At 34.0% G+C, this 24,208-nt stretch overlaps 2 protein-coding genes and 1 non-coding gene across 5 annotated transcripts in view; all 3 read left to right on the top strand.

The window, feature by feature from the left end:
• Positions 1-21,021, top strand: part of LOC149487874 (uncharacterized) — a 64,373-nt gene extending 43,352 nt beyond the window's left edge. Inside the window, exon 12 of the transcript XR_016315764.1 lies at positions 20,592-21,021. The gene's annotated coding sequence lies outside the window, so the exon portion shown is untranslated. The remainder of the gene's footprint in view (positions 1-20,591) is intronic.
• The window catches only part of LOC149487873 (uncharacterized), a 34,572-nt gene extending 11,003 nt beyond the window's left edge, over positions 1-23,569 (top strand). Inside the window, exons 3-13 of one of the 3 annotated variants that reach the window (XM_089696573.1) lie at positions 14,941-15,118; positions 15,406-15,640; positions 15,804-18,496; positions 18,572-18,778; positions 19,121-19,291; positions 19,399-19,534; positions 19,765-19,971; positions 20,250-20,411; positions 21,028-21,311; positions 22,464-22,633; positions 22,886-23,569. In XM_089696573.1, coding sequence (XP_089552699.1) covers positions 14,941-15,118; positions 15,406-15,640; positions 15,804-18,496; positions 18,572-18,778; positions 19,121-19,291; positions 19,399-19,534; positions 19,765-19,971; positions 20,250-20,411; positions 21,028-21,311; positions 22,464-22,633; positions 22,886-23,275 — 4,833 coding nt within the window. In that variant the 3' untranslated portion in view covers positions 23,276-23,569. Of the gene's footprint in view, positions 1-14,940; positions 15,119-15,405; positions 15,641-15,803; positions 18,779-19,120; positions 19,292-19,398; positions 19,535-19,764; positions 19,972-20,249; positions 20,412-21,027; positions 21,312-22,463; positions 22,634-22,885 lie in introns of all 3 variants that reach the window. The other 2 variants (XM_089696572.1, XM_089696571.1) reach the window with 2 other exon arrangements.
• Positions 12,546-12,617, top strand: TRNAQ-CUG (transfer RNA glutamine (anticodon CUG)). The gene has a single exon. It is a non-coding gene; the product is annotated as a tRNA-Gln (tRNA).
• Positions 23,570-24,208: the final 639 nt, after the last annotated feature.

Genomic DNA, 24,208 nt, shown 5'->3' with positions numbered 1-24,208 from the left:
TTACGATAGCATGTGTTTAAAACGTGAAGACTGTACCTGTCAAGTGGAAGTGGGAGGAGGAGTGGCTTTTAAAGGATAAGGTTAAAGTTTGGAACCTAACATACTTTTCTGAAATATTTTTTAACATTTTTCCATGACCGATTACGCTTTTTTAGTTTAAAAAATAAGTACTACCACAGACTAATAATAATATACTACGTATACAAGTACTACCGTGCTTAAAGTTTAACAAACTAATTAATGGGAAAATGCTAGAGAAACTACGCTCGTTACTTCTCAACCGGGAAACGTAAAATATCATAATTACCAAAGCATTTACTGTTAAATTTTACTTTTACGACATGCACGTTTTTCTAAGCCCTGTTGAAATATATTAGCGAGGTCAGGTGTCAACTAACGGTAGACCAACAAAGCCAGATTTTATGTTAGCTAAATCTACATTCCCACTAAAATGATTTCTGACCAACGGTTTATCTATGAACTGGTTTTTCTGGACCCAATAAAACTACAGTTACTCAATTATTGTCGATAAACTGGTTTCCAATTTGTCGCGTATACTATAATATGTTAATCAGAAATTATTCATTTCCGTTGCATCTTATTGATAATTGGCTTCGGTATAATAATTGGTGTGGAGATAAAGTTATAGTCAGCTTAAATAATTGTATGCGATAAAAAACAGTACAACGAACAGTGAATATAATCAAATAGGTAGATAGAGTGTTTACTAAATGTGCTTTTTACTCTTCCTTTTTTCTCTAGGTTGAATACTAATTTTATGATAGGTATAACTTTAATCTTGTCAGAGCATTTAGATTACACCTATCCTTTAACTAACATCTGCGCGTCTACTCTTGTTTCTAGAAGCGATCTTATTCCATTCGTAACACATCTCCAAGTGGGGTTCTTGAATGAAATTCCTATAATAAGGAATTCTATCATTCCTAAACATAACTTTTTGGCTCCGTATAGGTGAGATCCAGAACGTGAGACAACACTTAATTGTTATCTTGTTAGTGTCACATTGTATAATTTAAAGCGAGCTTCGTGGCTGTTTAATTTGCTAACCAGCCCGACCTTCGAGGATGCCTTGTTTCAGTTTTATTGTGGAACAACACGCACGATCGACTGTATTATATCGACTTTTTTATGCTGAATTATAAATTAGGGACATTGAAGTATCTGCTTAAACTATGTGATATTATTAAGGTAGGAATCTACGTAGTATGATGTTATATTGTTCATAAATATTATATATTTTAGTATAAAGTATAGAGATGAGGAATATTAATAGAGTCCAGAAATTATTTATTTATTTATTTGTAGAGGTACCTTACAGCTAATCATACACTAGATATAACATTGATTATTTTTCCGACCCAAATATCGACCAATAGAATTGCACCATTCGACGTCACGTGGTACAACCTACATGGTATTATACTGATAATTTTTTGAAAATTTTCTCTGGTAGTTGACGTCAAACTGACAGGTTGAATTCAATTATTGTGAAATTATTGGCCGACATTTGGGACGGAAAAATTATCTCCCGAATACCACACGAGCTTCAAAATTATCTTATGGTATTATAAGTGACAATTCAATACGCCAATTAAAAGGTACACCAATGACAATCATAATACTGGGTGTGAGCAAATTATTATTTAATTATATTATTTTGATATAAAAAACTACAATTATTTTAATTAGTTATTACCAAAAAATATAAATTTTGTATTAGCATACCGCGTCAGTTAAAAATTAATTTTAATGAAATCTGCGGAAAAAATAAAACAATGATGAGAGTTATCATTATTTATGATTCTTATGTCATTATCTATTCAAACAATTTATTTATAACAAAAAATATTCCTTCAGCCATCAAAAATAATTATAAAAAGATACTCGTACCACAAGATAATAATGTTGAGTTCTTAAAAATGTTAAAGTACGCTTTACCAAATATGTATTTTCTTTTAATTTTTGATCTTTTATTGACTAAATTTTTATGGTAAAATTAAAATAATATTTTCTTGGACGTTAAAATAATTGCTCTACACATCTACCTATATGCTTAATCAAACCCATATGCACATACTTATCGAAGTTGTATATTTTTTTAACAATTATTAGTGATATATGGAGGACTTGTATTCATGTAAATATTAAAACGAATGTCTGTTCACGCTGCGTTGAATATAATACCTCACTAGAAAAACGCGTTGAGACCGCGAACGCAATCAGGCTTACCAGCTCTATTTTTATAGACGTTGAAAAATGTAAAAAAGTATAAAATGCGTCCGATAGTCTCGTCATTATCGTAATGTTGTTACGTTGCCGAGAAGTTTGCCTTGCACTTGGCTGATCATCTTCAGTGCAACAACCGACCGTGGCGGAGCAGGTTTGAACAACGCAAGCGGCCGCAGCTGAAATGTCAACTATCATGATGTTAATATTACATTACGCTTGCAATAATATTGTTGTTTCATTATTGTGATTATATAACGATGATTGATAAAAAATAATGGCCTTAGTTTTCAAGGAGATTTGTTTTGTAGTAAATTGTTGTTATGATGAATAATTGTTTTTATTAAACGTAACATACAATGAGAGATTAGTATTTTAATTATAATAGTAGTTGTCGTAGTAATAAACAATTCAGTCTTAATACAACCACAGATATCTAAATAGTTATGATATAACTTTAGTACGAGTAATAATTTTTTTTTGTCTCTTTTGGAAAATGTTGTCTAGAATATTTACTCCAATTTAAGTAATTTTAAAAGAATATGCCAATGTAAATTGTTTTTATTTGTTTTTTGGTCTGATAATTACAAAACATTAAGTGAGCAATAAGCATTATATATAAACGATACTTATAATAATATACTAATACTTATTAACCTTTAAGTATACTCAAACTCAAACTCAAACATTTATTTATTCAATTAGACTTCTTCGAGAAGCACTTTTGAAACGTCATTACATATTTTTAACATTTACCACCATATAATAGGTTATTACAATAAACTTCTTTATTGTAATACCTATTATATGGTGGTATCTTTCAACCAAGAAAAGTTTTTATTTTCTAACAATTTGAAAAAGCTTTAGAAATTGTACCATGAATTTATTTTATATTCGTTTTCATTTTGAGATTTGTAGCGTTAAAGCGTTATACATGAGTAGGCTAAATATAAATGCAATATACAAATATTTGGTTAAAGTTTAGACCATTGTGACCAAGGAAAGTGATGACCGCAACTGTGTCAGTGGGCCCTGCCTTTCTCCTGCGATTGAAAACAAAAAAATATTTCAGTTCCACTCGCAAACAAGACAATACTTATATCATCAATAGCAAATGAAAGTGGCTTAGTTTTGATACAGAGAAATGTATTCGTGCTCTGATTTTTTGTGGTTTAATATGATGTCGGTTGCGTTAAGAGCTTTTCCCACAGATATTAATGTTACTCTACTTAATAAAATAAATACATACATACACGTAAATACATACATACTTACAATGCTTTAGATGCTGTAAAGAGAACAATGAACTGTTAAATCACCTCTATATTTTTATGGTGAACTAAAAGCTATTGCGTATATAGCGTAATTAATATAAGTAGATACAGTGTGTGTTCTGTTTAATATGTATTTACTTTTTATATACAATTTTATTCTCATTTGGAGTAATACAGGCTAGTACTTATTAGATATCTATGCAATTTTAATGAAACTTTAAAATATAACGATAGAAAAAAACTATATTGACTTCAACACAAGCAGAAGCATCCTATTTCGTTTTACAAACAGACGGTTGAGTGTAGTCACAATATCGGAGTCTGGCGCTTGGACATAAGAATATCAAAGGACTGCCATAAAATACAAACGATCTTCGGAGTAAGGACGAAACTGTGAACGAGTCGCTCGTAAACTTCAGAAATGAAATGAATAAGAACAAATAAAAGCTGTGAGTAGAAGATCTCGTACTGAGAGGGTTTTGACCTTACTGGGTTCATTGATCGAACGACGCACCTAGTCCGAACTTGCTAATTAAACACTTTGCGAATTACACCTGCACATTAGGTCCTGCGTTGTAACGACATTCTAAACATTTTATTATAATATACGAAGCAATTTATAACATTTATTAATACGTTAAGTGTGATTTACTCTCGCGGCTTGTAATTGCAAAAACCAAGTCATAGGGCCCGGCTGCCGTGAAAAGCCGGGCCCTATTTACATCATAAATAATTAATGTCTTGTAGTATGAAGCCCGAAAGCATGTTCCATATTGTTTGATCTTTTTTGTACGATTTTCATACTCTTGTTTATATTTTGTAATAGTTCAATATAATGTAAAATAAATATGTATTGTATATGGATAAGTGCGAATAAACAATACTTTATGTATTGATCGGTTCTACTAAGTCATTATTTACAGAACAAAGTAACTGCATTTATTTACAATGCGTGCCCTTAGCTATGCAGGTGTTTTAGCACAATGCAAAGAATAACAGCTATTATTCCTAAGTTATAATTACAGAGATCATCGGCTATAATTATTTCTGCAGCATAAAATATAGCTTAAGAGGACTTAATAACAAATATGCATACCTATTACCTACCTATGAATTATAAGGAATAAGAGGTTCTTAAATTAAAACATTATTTGCGTTGAAAAAACAAATATGCTTGTGATTGATTAAAATTGTTCAGTTTTATACCTGAGCGTCGAAATATAGAGTAAATATTTACTTACATTTCTAGTAGTCGGAACGTATGCGGCTCATTTACATTAATTTACCATCCGCTAAATTTATCTTGAATAAATAATAAAGAAGACAGTTTAACTCGTTGATAAAAATAAAACAAAATAAAGTACTATATGAAGCTAATATAACTTAATAAAAAGAGGTAAAAGTGACGTGTTTTCGTGTATCGACATTAAATCATTCCCACCATAATTACGATACACCAATAAGTATATTTATTCCCCATTCATCATTGGGTAATAAATCTTCTTATTATGAAGGATCGCAAATCAAACTTGTTGCTATACCATCTTATACGAAATTTATCATTAACTTTACTTTCGGGCTTCAATATATCGTAATTTCCCATTAGTTAACCCTTAAATTGTCAAGGAAATTAATGATATAGTAGATTGAGGTTGGATTTACAAATAAAAGAAAAATACGGTCCCATCAGAAAGAGTAGCCCGTAACTAGTGAGGGTTGCTTGCATTATAATTTCAAAATATGTAGAGTTGTGTCTCGTAAATACAAGAATTCTTAGTTACTTTACGACTCTTGAAACAAAGCGATTATTTAAAAAATCATTTTGTTGAAAAAATACATTATGTTCTTGCATTGTATTGTACCTATATCCATTGACGGGACTTCGCGCAAATACCTTTTTTTACGTTGGGAAATACATTTACGCATCCCCCTCTACAGTTTTACTGAACTGAACGAGGGGGGTATGTGGAACTCGCATGAAGCCATACCCACTAAAACCCAACGGTGGCCACCGTTCATCTTCGGCGACAGGGGTTAACAGCCAGGCCTTGTACCCCCGAGGCCTTGTAGCCCCGTTCGCGCAAATACCTAGGTGAAAGCTTTACGCCGAAAAGTTAAATGCACGAAGCTTTAACTTTTCTTCGTCTTCTGAAAATTTACTATATCGAAGTGCGAAAATATGTGTTCATAAATAAAATAAATATTTTGTAAGGGGATGCCATACATTCCTATAAAACGAAACTTATATTCGAAGGATGTTGACATATTATCGTACCAAATTTGTTAGTCTAGACTAGACTTTCACATTAGTCTGACCGCAAAAAAAAGTAAACTTTCTCTTGTTTTCATGTTATGTAACAGGAGTCCTCTGTAAAAAGTTTTAAACTTAACTTACTAAATTCGCTTCGTCTTCTGTTTTTTATAAAATAAATTATTAACAATTTCTAAACAAAATTAAAGAAATTTATTTAATTAATAAAGCCCAAAATGCAAATTAGAGTTGAAGAGAATACCTACTGGAGTCGATAAGAAATAATTAACTAATGTAGACCATTCGATAACTCAGTAACCTGGTTTGGACCAAAAAGGCAACATGGAATTTAAATGAGACGGGCCAAGGCCACCCCATTACTTTCATTATATCATGCGTGGATATATTTATGTCCATCGATACCATTAAATCTCTTCCAAGATGGGCTCGTAGGCGGCTGGGTGACTGACCGAGTCCTTGACCTATTGGAAAAACCTTGAAATCCTTGTAGACAATTCATTTCAATATATTATACAATATTAACTACCTTATTAAAAGAATAGCTCTAAATATGCCCATAACAAGATATTTAAATTATATATATCAGACATGAAGCCAAATGGAAGCTGTTACAAGTTATACTTTGATAATTATATATTATCATCTATACGTGAATAATTAATGTTAACACATTAGCTGCCTCTAAGTACAATGTACATAGTATTTTCTTGTACTTGAATATACCTTATATTCTCCAGTCCAGTCCCTTTGAAAATACATATTTCACATTTTCTAACTTCGTATCAAACATGAGTTATAATGCGTTATATAATTATTAAATACCTCTAACATTGATAACATATTGTCATAATTCCTCGTAACTAATCACATATTTAATAATAGGTACTTGGTATTTGTTAACGATTTCTTTATCTATATGGAGATCGTAAACTATAGCCTCTTTGTTCCACGAAGCTTCTAGTAGCTGCGATGCTGATCATAGAAAAACGCATAAACATTATTAATTCATATAGCCAATGAGGCGATAATTCTGGAGTTTTTAGGTGGAAAATATAACAAAAAATGTAAGCTTAATCAGAGTCAGAGCGTATAGCTTTATCGTTGAGGCGTATCGCACGGCGTGACGTCGGTCCCGTTACTCGACACACTCTGACGAGGCAAGCTTGCGGCAGATACTGCAGCTCTCTCCATGAATACGCTTACGAATATGAGCATCGAATTCCACAAATCGAATCCTATTAAATTGTAGAAATCAATACCTGGCGTTATTCTCGTAGCTCTACATTTAGTAAAAAACCATATAAATAGATATTGTAAAAGGTCTAATCCTAATGCTTAATGCTTATGTGTGTTAGAGTTAAAGGCGTGGAAAAGTGCTTTGTCATAATCTTTGTTCGAACTTCGATTTTAATTTCCCACATTCAAACGATAGATTAAGGTGATACAGTTTCTAGAAAATACAATATATAAGAATGATGTCGTTTGATATTATGTCCATAAAATCAAAATCACGAGCAATCTATTGTGGAATGTGACGAGACATTAAAGTAATCAATGTGATCTTCAATCTCCGATACAACGGTCTGACTCTGACAGCACTTCTTCGCGGTGCATTCCACTTTTTTGCAAAAACGCATTCTTCAATGCTTACAACAAGGTTAAATATCTTAGTCTTTATGTTGTAGAATTGTTTTTTTTTTTTCAAATACATAAAAAGAAAAATAAAAAAAGACTGCTTTGTTTTAAAAATTAAGAAAAAATATCCATATGTCATTTATTATATTCTCCACAATATAACATAGTTTAAACCTATGTTTAAAAAACACCTACGTTTAAAAAACAACCATAACATGTACCTATTTGTAGTTGCTCTACTTAGCTTTACAATGACAATATCAGTCTTATGAAGGTACATGACGGGTAACAAATATCACAAGTATTTCCGGCATTCTTTTGTTTTACTGTTGTGTTAAATCTGCTCTTGGAATCTTTGGAACCTCAGTGACTAATGATTTTCGTTATACATGTTAAGTTTCGTTTAAATATTTGTGATTGTTGAAGTTAAAGATGAATTATCATATTATTCATAATGTCGGGAGTAATTCCCTTTGTCTGTATGTTACAATTTAACATAAACGCCTTTATTTTGATCCTTAGCATTTTGAAATAGGAGAAGCTCGTTTCTGCTCAGAATACAAAACTTTAAAATAATGAATGAAACCTATTTAGAATAAGCATATAAAGTACGAATATCCAGTGTTCGTAAGCAAAGCCAGATGCTCATACTATCTTTCTAAATACCTACGCACATGAATTCTGAAAATCTGAGTTACAAGTTCGGTAATGTTATCCATCTTAATCCACTTTATCCTTCAATTTCGCCGAGACGTAAACAAGATCTTCTAGTTATCATATTTTTAGGGAATACCACTCAAAACCGGAAAAATAATTTATCCTGAGAAATACAGAATTACATACATGAAACATATCCACTTAGACTTAACTAGAGGCGGAGATATTTTCGTAATTACATGGCTTTGGATATAGGTAGAGGTATTTTTTTTTTTTTTTTTTTAAAAGGCACCCGTCATCACAGGGTGTTCGCGCCACCTCTGGAATATTGTCCAGAGACATTATTTTCATTTTTTATTTATTTACAAATACATAATTTTCAGCCACATAATAAATTAAAAATAAAATTATTACTAAATTAAAAATATTACAAATACAAAGTCAAAGATATTAAAATACTGGGTAAATAAAATAAATGCTACAAAAATTGAAACTATCCTAATACTAATATCACAGAATCACATCACACGCCATTTTTACGCTTATTGACTACTTCTACAATATATTTACAATATTTAAAGAAAGTATCCCTACACTTGTCCCCCAGGGCGGAAGGCAGATTCTCACCCGTCATCGCCATGCCCAATTTTTGCTCAATAGCATATCTATTGCTTGCAAAAATTGGGCACTCGAGTAACAGGTGAGGAACCGTCTCCTCTACTCCGGGCTGACATAGACACGACGGATTCTCCTTCAGCTTGAATCTGTTCAAGTAGAAGGCGAATCCGCCGTGACCAGTCAGTACTTGTGTGGTGTGGTGTGTGATGTCTATTTTCCCGACTACCTTGTATGCAGCAGCAGCGCTTGGGAAAAAGAGCTTCGTGACTCCGGCCGTTCCTCCTACATCGTATTAGGTAGAGGTATTACGATTCAGTGCTTCAACAATCCATCTTCAACACAATAATTAACCTTGAATCTTGATACAGTTCAAAGCCTCTAACTCATGATATTTTTTACTGTGTCAGGTGTTGTATGTGGTTTTTTTGTACCATAAATACTTCAAAACTTACCGGTCGCCCCCGTGCTTTGTTTCTATCAATCAAAGTGATGCTAAATTAAATATGAGATCATGGATGAAAAAATACATAACACAACATTGTAACCGACAAATGTAACATGATTTTGTTCTTGGTTTTTTTAATTAAAGACAACACTAGAATCCTAATATTATACTAATACTAATACTAATATTATAAATGCGAAAGTAAATCTGTCTGTCTGTCTATTACTCAATCACGCCTAAACTGCTGAACCAATTTTCATGAAATTTGGTATGGAGATATTTTGATACCCGAGAAAGGACATAGGCTACTTTTTATCCCGGGAAAATGACGCAATCCCGGAAATCCCACGGGAACAGGAACTATGCGGGTTTTTCTTTGACTGCGCGTGCGAAGCCGCAGGCGGAAACCTAGTAGACAATACTTGAAACTTGAAAGACGCGCATAAAGTTTAAAAGATAAACCAAAACTTTCGAAGTAGACCAATTGGTATAAGAATTTACGGAGGTAGATCGGACAACTTGGCAAAATTAGCAGAAAGTTTTGATTACACAGCGCTAACTTCTGTTATCAAAATAGGAAAAATACACAGCAGGTATTGTGAATTTTAATATATTTAAAATTCTTATATATGTCAAATATGATTTTGGTATTTATTGACTTGAATCTAACGAGTATAACGAAGTGTGGGCAAATAAAATACCTACACTTATATTTTTTTAGTCTACACTTACTGGTTCGACGAACTCTGTACCGCCTCATTAATTATTTTTATCAAACATTATTTATGATTTTTGCAATATAATAATAGTTATTCTCCTATATGGGGCGGAGATAAATAATAAAAAGATCTCAATACTGACCAGCTGATTTATCATAATTCATAACTTATACCGTTCCCAACAGTTGGCGGTCTTTTTATTACAATCATGTACCATGAACACGATTTGCATTGTTTGTTGCTTATAGTTTTTTCTGTTACAGTTAACAAAAACTTTATCTTACTGCATTGTTATATCAAAGATGCAGATTAATGTAATTTGAATGAGTTGCTAAAAAATATGATAAGCTGATGATAGATTGGTTATAATGATTTTTTTCATCTTATTTAGTACCTACAGGCTTCTGCCAGAAGCTCTATGCGTTTTCTAAGCCTTTTAGTTAATCCAGATATTAGGAAATTATATTTCGAATTAATTGCTTTAATTATTATCTCAAATAATCGACGACGACGATTATCTCAAAATGAAACAAAACAACGTCATTCATGGAATAACATACAGCTTCTTTTGTTATGAGAATAATAATTATTGTGATACGTAGAGATATTATATAAAAATTGAAGGTTTTGTTACAAAAACTCTTCCTGTCGTGCATGGTAGAATTGTAGTTATAATAATGATTATTACAGGTAATCATTTCAGAAGGCTACTAGATATAACATGTATGTTTATATGTGTGTACAAACATTTATGATGAGCGTATGAATATCACAAACATCGACCATTGAAGTTTCAAGAGACAGATGTTCTAGAAAAAACATACGTAATATCTGCTTCGATTGCAAATGAATTTGTACGAAAAGTGTCTTTATATCATATTTATGTTATGCGTGAATGAAACACGGATAAATGATTAATTGCATGTGTTAAATAATACGCAGTAGTGCCGTGACTGATAAGGCAGTAAGTGTGTCCGAAGTGTTAGGTACATGCTCAGTGCTCACCCATGACCTTAAAGCCTTGCCCTTTAATTATTATAATAGCAATTATTCATTTAACGAAACTTATTTTACAACAGCATTTAAAAATAATGATCGATTGACTGATTACACGAAAACAATAATTAGCTAATTAAGAAGATACATAATATTTGTAGAGCATGAACTACAATCCTGTCTTTTAATATTTTAAATTGACAGTATGGAAATGTGAAAAATGCACCATCTAAATGGGCTACTATAAATACATAATAAGGAATGATGTGGTAGTGGTGCACTTTAGTGTCTCTCAATTAACAGACATCTATGCTCAGTCTCACATGTCAGACGGGTAATAGGATAAACTGAGGGAGGTATTATAGCTGGTACTCGCATAGATCTCATGAGGTCATGCATCCCACAAGGCCGACCAGTGTGCGCTGTATCACTGTATGCAAGGGCAGCTCCGTGCATCTTGAAGTAGAGACTAACGAACACGTAACTCTTCGTGAGATAACGATAATTACACCTTAGGGGCTATCTTAATGGAGTTCGGATTATTTTTATCGTGTCTGCTATGGACGCATTCCAAAGCCGGTTGTGAATTAAAATATGAGTTGGTATGTAATTCAATAAAGTTGAGGTTTATTTGTAAGGCATTATTATCCTATGTATATTTTAATGATTTTAATTCAAAGGCTTAAAAATAAATAACAAGAAAACGAACATTCAATGCATGTAGCAGGTGAAAGTTAACAAGCCGTAAGTTTTCATGCAATTGTAAAAGTGTAAATTAAGTAAGCTTAACACATAGGAAAAAGAATAGTTCCGTAATTCTGTTCCTTCGATTCGATAATGTAGCAGGATGAATAAACTGAATACCAATATTGTGAGCAAAAACCTTATTATTCACATGGGGCTTCAGCGAAGCCCATAAAGGGCCATAGGTAATAAGAATAAGAAGCCCATAATTAAATTGCGTAATATGAAATTTGGGTCATCCGGTGTGCCATTCATGGATCGAATCAAATAAAAAGAATCAAGTGGAGAATATCGTTAACAAGCGTGCAACAAGATACGTGTCAAACAGTCTAGCCATTTGGTATTCAATCAAATGTATAATGTAACCTACATTAGCGATAGCGGTGCTTCGCGTTGGCAAATTGCCGAGAGAGTCGTTCTGTATCGGTGACACGCAAATGTAAATAATCTACAAGAGACTTAAATTATTATGATCTACCATGAAAACGAGATGATAAACATGTCAAGGCAGTGTTAAAGAATCTCACCCTAAAAACATAGTGAACGACAGTTCTATTCAAATTTGATAGGCCGTAAAAGACGAAGGAAAGTAGTAAACGGCGGCAGACTGAAAGATTTGTTTGAATAGATTAACATTAACTCAGAAATCTAGGCCATTGTAATAATAAAATCCAATGTGAGTATTACATATTATTTACTAATACTGAATAAATAAAAAAAATGTTGTTTAGATAGGGTGTACGTAATGTATCTCTCTATAATGAAATGATGATAAAATCTATTGAATCAACGTTTTCAATGCTTGTGTAATGGACATCTCTTTCAAACCACACTATGACGTCGTTGAACTACACCCTAAGGATATAAGGTCAAGCTTTTCCAAAAATAATAACCTGTAAAAATACTTATTATCTACAATTTAGAGATGATACATCGCCGGTTCCATGGTGTAATGGTTAGCACTCTGGACTCTGAATCCAGCGATCCGAGTTCAAATCTCGGTGGAACCTGACTTTTGTTCTAATATGATGATTCTTTCTGTTTTCCTTTTTTAAACTTTATGTCTTAACTTTATATATCAGAGTCACTAGATTATATATTTTTGCTACTTTCTTAATGCAATTTGCAAATTATAGATAGTATAGTACTTGCCGGTTTCTAACATTTTAGAATCTAAGTATAATTTGTAATTGAATAAACATGCAAACATTTATTAAGTCAATATCTAACTACGAACTATTTTGTACAAATTATGCTCCGTACATTGAAAACGTGGTTTAATTATAAATGCAATGAATACCTGATGTCGTATCTAATAGATACATAATTCTCGCATACACAATACCATTACATGTTATTAACGTTTATGTATGACGAAATACATATATTCTACAATGTCGTTTTTAATTATTTATTTTTCATACACAAAATTTTCAACACATTTCTTTGTATTAAGATCAGGTGATGCCTGATGGTAAGATTCCGAAATGTCGGTAAGACTCAAAAGCCTCATTACTCGAAGGATAATTTAAATTGGCTCAATTACTTACGAATGTTCGGTACAGTGATAAGTATAAAGTATGCTGTATGTCTGTAATAAATATATGTTGTTACTCCGGTATCGATGGTCGAACGAGATAACTCGTCAATGATCCGATAATCACATAAAAATTAGCATAACAACTCGGCTCAGGCTTGAGGTATTTCAATTGTTTCTATAATTTTGAGATTTCTAGATTGTTGAATACAGAAATTAAATTAATTTGAAAATAAATGAATTTAGTGACAATAAATAAAAAACAAATTAAATATTTTCAATACGGATCACAAATAAAAGAGATTGTTTAGCATAAAAAGTTCAAATGTCTCACTTTTTCATCTTCAAGCATAAATACCTAAAAACTTTTCTGTTGATTAAAATGTATCAGACACATTTTTCAATATTATTTGGGTTGGGTGGTCTGGATCATCAGTGAATTATTAGTTGACGAAACTTTCTTTCTGTCAACATTAATGACTGCAGTCACACTTTACCGTATTATTCTTTATTGGATGCGACAGGAAGGTATCTTCACGTCTCAGTTCTTCGTCTTTATAAATGCGATGCTACCTTTTAATGATGCCGCTGCCACGCGGTAATTATTGCTGCAAAAACTCATCAGTCCGAAATATTTGTCTCATCGTAATTCGGAGCTTTTTCTTGAAAGTGATGCATTATATAAGCAAATAGCATAGGGTCCCTGAAATATCTGGGATGTTCTAAATTGTTTTATAAATAAATGAATGTCATAACACGGACAAAGAATTTTTGAACCACCATTATATTTTTAATGTCCATTCCGGGAAATTTTCCGCTGCGACAGCGGGTGCGTTTGTGCCTTTGTACTGATTGTATAATTTGATATTATGCACATAATTACTTACAAGAAAAGGCTGTAAAAACATTGAAATATGTATGGTAAAACTTGAACAAAATATTGCAATTAATGTTACGTTTTTAAGACAGAGCTGTAAAAATGCTTCCAAATTGTAAACGAAACATTTAGGTTAAGCTGAGGTCACATGGTGTATTGGCACTTTGTACAGAGTATTAAGTATAATGAATCAGCTAACTCACATGTATATTACTTTCACTCTTTATTGATTAACTGGAGTTCTGCATCCCTTATATGATACCTCTTTTATAAAAATATTGGCGAGAATGTAAGCCTAAGAAGCAATTATTTAAAAGCCTATCTCTACATATTATAAGTTTGCATTTCTCCTTCACTTATTGTACCTACACTGATACAAGCAGCAGATGCGATTAACGTTAGAAAAAAGATTGCAACGCCCTGACAATTTGTGAACTAAAAACAAGCTAAATCAGGCCAATGCATGTTAAATCGACCAAATAGACGTTGAAATGTTGTAGTTAAATATATATCAGATTGATATACAGCCCACCGGCGGCGTTTCCCAGAGAGCTATTAGACCGTTCCCAGCGGCATTGGCACGGTAATCGTTGGTTAAACTGCTTGGCCACATTTCCCGACGTAGATATTTGACGAACCCCAAATATGAGACTACTCATAATTTATTTACATACCAGTAATGTATATTCAATTAAATAACAACTATTTTTGTTTTAGTTATGCTATTTAAGCAATTAATGTTGAAGTTCATGAGCCGGGTCAATGTCGAATTGAAAACCACGCATCACGTATTATTAAATAATAATAATGTTTAGTGTTTAATAACTTTAAGGTTATATTAACGTATCTCCGTATGTGACGTAATAAAAGTAAATGGAAGCTACATTTGTTTGATCTTATTATTGGTGATTATTTGCAGAGTGAATACCGGTTTGCTGGTGGAGGGTACCCGAGAGTGGGCAGCGGGGGAGGTAGTAGAGGAGGTGGTCTCTGCTCTGCGGCGCTGGTTGGGGGAGCCCTACTTGCCGCTGTTGCAGTCCTGGCTGTTGCTGCTCTAGCGTTTTATATGGGAGCTTTGAGACCAGACAATGGAGAACGTAAGTTATTCTAATCACTGCGAATTTAGAAAATGTATTGTATTAGGTATGGTTATAAATTTATAATTAATGTAAGTAGGTAACTTTATATAGAGCTTATAATAAACAATTTTAATAAGTTACATCCAAATTTGAACATCCTTATGATGATCGAATGGATATTTTTTATAGTCGAAATTAGCTTCTTCTGAAAGTTCAAATCTAAAAAAAATTTCAAAGTTTTCAAAGAAAAATTGTTGACTAAGTTAAAGAACTATATTTTTAAATTTATTATTATCAATTTTCAGCCATAATGACATTCGAAGGCACGCTAAGAGTGACCCGCGGGGACGTGTACGGCGGGGCTCCCGGGAGTCCCGCGTGGAGGGAGAGAGCGCGTCGGTACGGCGTCTCACTGCGCCAGGTGTTCGCTGCCCCCTCGCCACTACGACAGGCCTTTGCTGGGGCTATCGTAACTGGTTTTGGTGATCGACGCTTAGATGTACATTTCAGACTATATTTAGATAGAAGAAAAATACCGAGGTAAATAAAAAACCTGCAAGTTAATCCATCAGTCCTCGGAATCACAGACACAATAGAAAATCTATTGTGTCGCGCCCCGATCGGGGCTTACGGTGGTCAATGGGTTAAATGAATATTGTATACTTTAATTAATGTATCAATTAAATGGTTTGTATTTTTACAGCTCCGTGTCGAACATTGAAGAAACATTGAAGAATGTAATAATACAAGACATACAATCGAAACATTCTGCTTTTGGGCAAATAAAAATTGATCCAAGCAGTATTATTATAAAAAGAGATTTAGAACATACATATCACTCAGAGCAATATGTAAAGGAAGCTCTTAATGAAAGCTTAGCTACTAGTCACCCCAAAATATCTTCAACTCAAAACGGACAAGATAAACAAAGCAGAGTAGGTGTTGTACGTAAGACAACAGTAAAACCAAATCAAGATAAAAATAAAGATCCAGATGAACCTGAAATTGATACAGAAAATATACCAGTAGTACAAGGATCTTTTGGATCTTTTCAAATTACTAAGACAGAAGCTGATATAACAGAAAATAAACAAACCAAGCACGATGATAAATACAATCGTAAACACACTTCAATTACAAAAGCACCAAGAAACACATCGACTACAACTACGACATTAAAACCTACAACGAAAACTACTGCTAAAACAACTACAACAAGAAAATTTTCAGTCACTACATCTAACCGCCCATTTACAATAAAATCAGCACTAAATATAAAGCCAAAAACGGAAGCGACGATAAAAAAAGAAACTGAAAGAACAACAAGCAAATCACAACCGATTACTAAAACTTCTACTACAACAAGTACAACAACTCCTTCAAGTACTACATTTTTAACTACAACAAATAATGTATCTCAAATATTATTTGACCTACTTACAAATGAAAACCACGATAAAGATCTTCCCAAGATTGATACACTTTTTACGGTGCCGCATGTAATTGATAATGAACCGTGGCGCCCTATCACTAGACCTTACTATGAAACAAGTAGCAAAGTGCCAATTAAAGAAGAAGAAATAAGCGAACAAGGTCCTGAAGAGAGGATTGGTGTTGCAGAAGTAGTGGAAGACATTTCTGTTTTAGAGAGCATGCTTACACCAATACCACCTGCAAAACATAAAGAAAAGCCAGGTGGTAGACCTGGTGGTTTGTATAATGTAGATCCTAATCTAGCCGCAGATATTTACATTCCAAGTCCTGTATATACAAGCTTTACATTACCTACATATGCGCCTCCTCTTAAAGACATGGAAACCTTAGGTTCTAGTTACCCTAAACCTCACCCTTTGCCTGTAGACAAAATAAGTGGAGTAGTTGAGGATGTATCAGAGTCAAAGCACAGTATTGATGATAATGACGGTAAGCCCATTGAGCGCCCGCCTAAAGATAAGACAACTTCAGTCTCTATCAATGTTATGCAATTTGATCGCATTGATAATGATACGGAAAAAATATTTGTCGATGGAACATCTATTGTAAAAAGAAATATTACATCTACATCTACTACGAGTACAATAACTCCAACAACTATTGAAATTATTAGTACAAGTACCAATAATTATAATATAAGTGAAACACCATTGAATATTTCGACAACTAAAAGAAACGATGAACAACACATTAAAGAACATTCAACGAAACGACCAAATAACAAAGTTTCATTGATTCCTTCCACAAGTGCACCAATTCACACATGGGAATTAGTAAATACTTCTACTAATAATAATAATGATTCGGTGAACAAAACAGCACCTGATAAGTATTACAACGACACATTACAAGCCATTATTACAAAAAATGATGCTTCGTTTCCAAATACTACACCAAAATTTCAAAGTAAAATTTCAATTCTTCGAAATTTGACCGATATTATAAAGAAATACACTCAAACTACATCTGAAAAGCCACCGGAACGCAGATTTGATATTGCGAAAGAAGAGACTTCAAAAACGAATCTCTCCAATATAGATGATGATGATTCAATGACTGGGTCTGTTGAGATAGTATCCGACGAAGAACTGGAAATAACTACACCAGCTGTTATTACACTACTACCAGCGAAATCAAATCTTGGTATGAACAGACCATTGAGACCCAGACCCAAAATTGAACCACCAAGATTCAAAGAAAGTGTTCGTGGTTTTTACAGCGACGTCCATGAACCAAACTTAAGAGACCATTTAAATGATTTCAAAGAAGTTATTCCAGAAGCCTCTGAAATAATAACAGTTGCTACAAATATGGACGAAGGTTATGAATATGACGGACAAAGTTATTTGACTAGCGTCAGAGACGCGATAAAAGTTGATGATAGTACACAAAATATTCATAGCAACAATCGATTACCAAAATCGAATGATAATTTCACAAAATTTATTCCTACTGGAACTGATAAGAACAACACAACTTTTGTTCCTCAAGGAACGTATAGAGTTTCTTATCATGTAACAGGAAGCGTTAGCAGTAAACAAGCAAACAAAACTAAAATTTTACCGTCCTATGAATTAGCATTAGAACCTGATGTAGTTTTGGAGATACCCGTAAACCAAACAAGTACACTGACAGTGGATAAGTTAAAACAACTCGCAAGTCTTGCTACAATATCAGATTATAATAATAACACTTTATTCCGTTCACCTGGAGGGGTTATATCAACGAAAGCTATTCCATCTAGTTATACCCTCAATCAAGCAGGATTTAAAATATTAACAAAAACTTATAATAAAATTCAACCTTCAAAGCAAGACGAAAATAATTTTGATAATTCAGAAAAAAGTAATAGTAAACCTTATTATGAAAAACCTCATAAAGAAAAGGAAAAAATCGAAAAAGGTAATTACTTATTTCCGCATAAATATACACAAGATTATACCGTATGCATTTGTTTAATACTCACATTTATTTCAGATGAATGCAATAACGCAACGTCTTTTCGATGTACATCAGGGACATGTTTACCATTAACGTCTAGATGCAATCGACTCATAGATTGCCCGGACGGAGAGGATGAGCGAGCGTGTTCGTGCGCGGACTATTTACGAGCTGAGTTTTCTCAGGCAAAAATATGCGACGGTGTCGTGGACTGCTGGGATTATTCGGATGAGAAAAAATGTGGTAAAATTTATTATGTCATCAAAACTTAAAGCTTCAACCAGCATGATTAAAACTGAATATTTTATGGACAACTAAGACTAATTATTCTGGCTGTTGCTTTGCTCGCAAGCATAACAACGGTTTTATAAGCAACTTACTCAAGTAGGGATAATCACAACGACGTCATTGATAATAATCTATATACATACTATAATAGTTCATCAAAATTTGTTCACTGGTTTATACCTACTAATAAACTGTACAATACAGAATTATAGATAGATTTACTTTTGTCAAAATAATAATAATAGAGATTTATGTGCCGTTATTTTTAAATAATTTCAATTGTATTTTGTTGTGCAGAATGGTGTGGTGAAGGCCAGTTTGTTTGTGCGAACGCTCAACAGTGCGTGGAAATGAATAAAGTTTGTGACGGTAACCCTGATTGTCCTCTGGGCGATGATGAAAAAAGCTGCGTCGCCCTAGGGGACGAAATGACAGAGGATAATGAAGTTATACCGTATAATGAAGAAGGTATATTTATTTTCCATTTCCACCATTTTTAAAGACGTAAAATAACCACTTAAATCACATCAACAACATAACAATACATCATTACATCATTTAACTTGTTTTTTCAGGCTTCGTGATGGTCAGAAAACGTGGTGTTTGGGGACGCCTTTGTGTTGAAAGCTTTGAAGACGTTGTGAACGAAGCTCATAGCTCTTTGAAGTTACCTGATCTCGGTCGAGCGGTCTGCCGAGCTATGACATTCCAGTAAGATACAATTTGTTAATTAAAATCTCTACCTAATTATTCATATCATACCATAACGAATAAGTTAGTTGGTACTAGTTTAATCGCTTGCCTAACAAACACGAAACGCTTACCTTACATATATTCATTTCATATTTATCGCAATAATATTTGTTTAGGTTAGCATCAAAAAGATTTAGCTCTATTAAAAGACTTAGTACATGTATGAAATAACGTCGTTTGGTTTATAGGGATGCCCCCTTAGTACGTGAAGCCAGGGAAGGCAGGAAAGTCAGTTCAGTCGGGTACTGGGAGGTGTGGCATAACGCAAACGCGCGAGCTGCTGACACAAGACTGACGTTCAAGCGAGCCACGTGCGCGAGACACCGGGCTCTGCGCGTGCGCTGCAAGGACTTGGACTGCGGTATACGACCTCATGCTGATGCGCAGCAACCAAGGTAAGCTTGATTTAACATATTAATACTAATTTTAAATATTGAAAATATTGAAAATTGAATTTTAATTTTAAAAATTTCACATAATACGAAAGCAAGAAGGAATAAGACCATAAAAGCCACTTCACAATCAGGCGGCCCATCTGCTTCTTTGCTTGCTCTATCATAAAAACGAATATCAAAATTATATCATAAGTTCTAACCAGTGATATCGCTGAAGGTCACTGATTACAAAGCTATAGCGAGTTAGTCAGTATCGGCAGCTGGTATGTGTTGGTTAGGGATGTTAATCGCCATCGGTGGGGCAGGGTGGTCGGCGGTGGCGGCGCGGCGGCCGGCGCGTGGCCGTGGCAGGCCGCGCTGTATCGAGATGGGGACTTCCAGTGTGGAGCCACGCTTATATCGGCGGAATGGCTGCTGTCTGCTAGCCATTGTTTCTACCAGTGAGTTTTTGAACAGATCAACTTACATTATTTTCCTACCAGGACCTTCTTACATTTCCTTTCCTACCAGGTTGCCTGGTAGAGATTGCTGTTCAGCAATAAGGCCGCCTTTTGTACAAATGATGCCTTTGAAATTTTGTTCTTTTTTCTGCTTTGTCCATTCATGTTTGTACAATGAAGCATTATAAATAAATCTATAATATAAAAATGAATCGCAAAATGTGTTGGTAAGCGCATAACTCGAGAACGGGTGGACCGATTTCGATAATTCTTTTTTTATTATATTCCTTGAAGTACCAGGATGGTTCTTATGTAGAGAAAACATAAATATGTACCACGGGCGAAGCCGGGCCGGACCGCTAGTAAATAAATAAATATTTTGTGTAGTGTTTGATGAAAGCGAGGTTCATTTAATTAATACCTTTTAAAGAGCATCTTACTATGAGAGCAACTATTTCTATCAAGCATCCATTGAAAACGCTGGATGCTGGATGATATGTAACTTTATTTTATGTGATTTAATATTTTACTCTGTCAAATAATACGCAAAAAAATGACTGAACTATCAATTAAGAATGGCGTGGTTTGAGTAATTCGTAATATTTCTTATTTTCAGAGCAACCGAAGCTCACTGGGTAGCAAGACTTGGCGCTCTCCGTCGAGGTGCATGGCCACGTGGGCCTTGGGAAAGAATCACGCGAGTCCGCCAAGTGGTCCTACACCCGCGATACGCGCCACGTGGTTTCCGAAACGATATAGCTCTGTTACGAGTGGACCCGCTCCCGTTGCACGCGAGATTGCGGCCCGCGTGCTTGCCCCCGCCACGTGCGCAACCGCCCGCAGGACAACACTGCACTGTTGTTGGTTGGGGACAGCTGTATGAACATGAACGGGTGTTTCGTACGTATTTTTTACTAACTTATTTTTGAGAGATTTTTTTGCACGCCTCATAAGCGAAGCGTTGAGGTGGGTACTACTGTCACTTCGCGCAAAACATCTGATTTTTCAAACTTAAAATGTCTTTATGTATCATACATTGCACTTGTAAGATAATACATACACACACATATTAAGAAAAAACACTATTTTTAACATTCATGATATTTTTGATGTCATTTTTGTTATTTAAACTAGTTAAAAAACAGTTTAAAAAAGTTCTGTCTTGGACGTCCGTGTGTCTGTATGTGCGGAGGATTTTCTTGTTAACACGATAGCGACCGAAATACTTTACTAATCGAGTCTTTTTTTTTCTCTTACGCTTGAGTATGCTCAGGAATAGAACCCTTTCATTTTTCAGGGTCTGATTCGATGTGGTTTAATTGTTATTAAATAAACAAAAATAATAATTAATAAATAATTATTAAAAAAAATTATGAGGCGTGCACTTTTGGATTTTCCAAACTATTGCACGCCTCATAAGCGAAGCGTTGAGGTGGGTACTACTGTCACTTCGCGCAAAACATCTGATTTTTCAAACTTAAAATGTCTTTATGTATCATACATTGCACTTGTAAGATAATACATACACACACATATTAAGAAAAAACACTATTTTTAACGTTCATGATATTTTTGATGTCATTTTTGTTATTTAAACTAGTTAAAAAGCAGTTTAAAAAAGTTCTGTCTTGGACGTCCGTGTGTCTGTATGTGCGGATCCTTTTTCTTGTTAACACGATAGCGACCGAAATACTTTACTAATCGAGTCTTTTTTTTTCTCTTACGCTTGAGTATGCTCAGGAATAGAACCCTTTCATTTTTCAGGGTCTGATTCGATGTGGTTTAATTGTTATTAAATAAACAAAAATAATAATTAATAAATATTTATTAAAAAAAAATTATGAGGCGTGCACTTTTGGATTTTCCAAATTATTTTCAATTTTCTCTTAATATTTTATTGACATAACGATTTTCGTTTCGGAGAACTGAAAAAATGTATAAAGATGACATCCGTTTTCCGTTTAAGCCAGTTATTTAAATTATAGTTATTTTAACTCCCAGTATGACAATAATACGTCAATCTTAAAAAATCATATATCATTATTCCAACAGCGGACACGCTCCAAGAGGTAGAACTGCCAGTGATATCAACAGCAGAGTGTCGTCGTCGCACGCGCCTATTGCCGCTATACCGTGTGACAGAGGACATGTTCTGCGCGGGCTACGAGCGGGGCGGTCGAGATGCGTGTCTTGGGGACTCGGGCGGACCGCTTATGTGTCAGGTTGGTGTTAGTATTGATAAGTTGATGAGTATTTTGTTTTAGTTATAATAAATAACGAGTGTTCACTTGTATTTGTTAACCCTAAATACGTAATGAGATTCTAATATAACACTCAATATCTATTTTACTCGATTATAATGAACGTGAAAAGGCTTTGTGAAAATTGTAATTTATTATTTATAACAAAAATTTGAAGACAATAAATTGTTTTAAAACATTAAGCATTTATTATAAATTAATTCATGTTTTCAGGAATCAGAACGGTGGTTTATTTATGGCGTCACGAGCAATGGTTACGGATGCGCCAGAGCGAATCGTCCCGGAGTGTACACTAAAGTTTCCAACTACATTGATTGGATCGATAGCGTCATGGATATGTACACACCTAAAAAGAGCGAAACGACATTTTCAAGCAACGAAACGGAATCTGATGAAGATTTCTACGCTGATTTGGAAACTGCGGAGAACAAAAGGCCTAAAGTTACGAAGACGTTTGATACTTGTAGAGGATTTAGATGTCCTCTTGGAGAATGTCTTCCAGCGTCCAGCGTGTGTAACGGCTTTCTGGAATGTTCCGACGGCAGTGACGAGTGGCAATGTAGCCAATTAGAACTTAACTCCACTAGATTTAATCCAGATTGAGAGTTTATAAGCCAGTAATGATAGATTAAAATCGACTTCGACTGATATTTTATAAGTAGATTAAGTGAACTAGATACGTAATTATTTGAGCCGAATCTCATATTACTTGTATTCTATATTTACCTTTGGGCTTTGTACATATAGCTGTAATATTATACTTTCGCCCGATACTTTGTAGTGCTTCGAGATATTATTTATTGCGTTATCATGGATAACCTTTTCCGTTTGAACTAGCGTATTTTATTATTTTCAAATGGACGATGTGAGCCATGAATAAAATCCGACTCTACACGATTTGTTGTTTTATTTATACCCATGATAATGATGAGGATGATGAATGATGGAATTCTTCTTGCTAACCTTAATTAAACTTGCTTATTTTTTCGTTTTTTTCCACTTTACAACTCCTTTTCAACTCTACAATTATTATAGGTATCATTTTTTGCGAAAAAGTTTTAACCAAGGATTGTAACATCATCCACCCCTTGGTCGACGGACTATTATTATGTACTAGCTTCCACCCGCGACTCCGTCCGCGCGGATGTCGGTCTTCGCGTGGATGGTTTATTTCTCCATTTTGAGTAACTCTGACAATAACATCTTATAAATATCTATTGGACCCAAATACGGCTAGGCCTATAATAATACGCAACGTGTGTTCGCGGTTCTACAGAACAACGTCTATGGATAAAACTGAAAAATTAAGATTAATTTTTTTTTACGTATTTTTCCAGGATAAAAAGTATCCTATTTTACGCCCAGGATAATAAGGTATAATTATACCAAGTTTCATCGAAATCGAACCGTTAGTTTTTACGTGATGCCTGAACATACAGACAGACAGACAGACAGACAGACAGACAGACAAAAATTTTTTTAATCACATATTTGGGTTTGGTATCGATCCAGTAACACCCCCTGCTATTTATTTTT

The sequence above is a fragment of the Colias philodice genome, chromosome 6 (assembly GCF_061535455.1).
Source record: "Colias philodice isolate Cphi_HAF_F1 chromosome 6, ilColPhil1 Martin Lab GWU primary, whole genome shotgun sequence".
In the NCBI taxonomy this organism is placed as follows: domain Eukaryota; kingdom Metazoa; phylum Arthropoda; class Insecta; order Lepidoptera; family Pieridae; genus Colias; species Colias philodice.
Note: the sequence above shows the minus strand (reverse complement) of the source record. Positions and strands in the feature narration are given on the sequence as shown.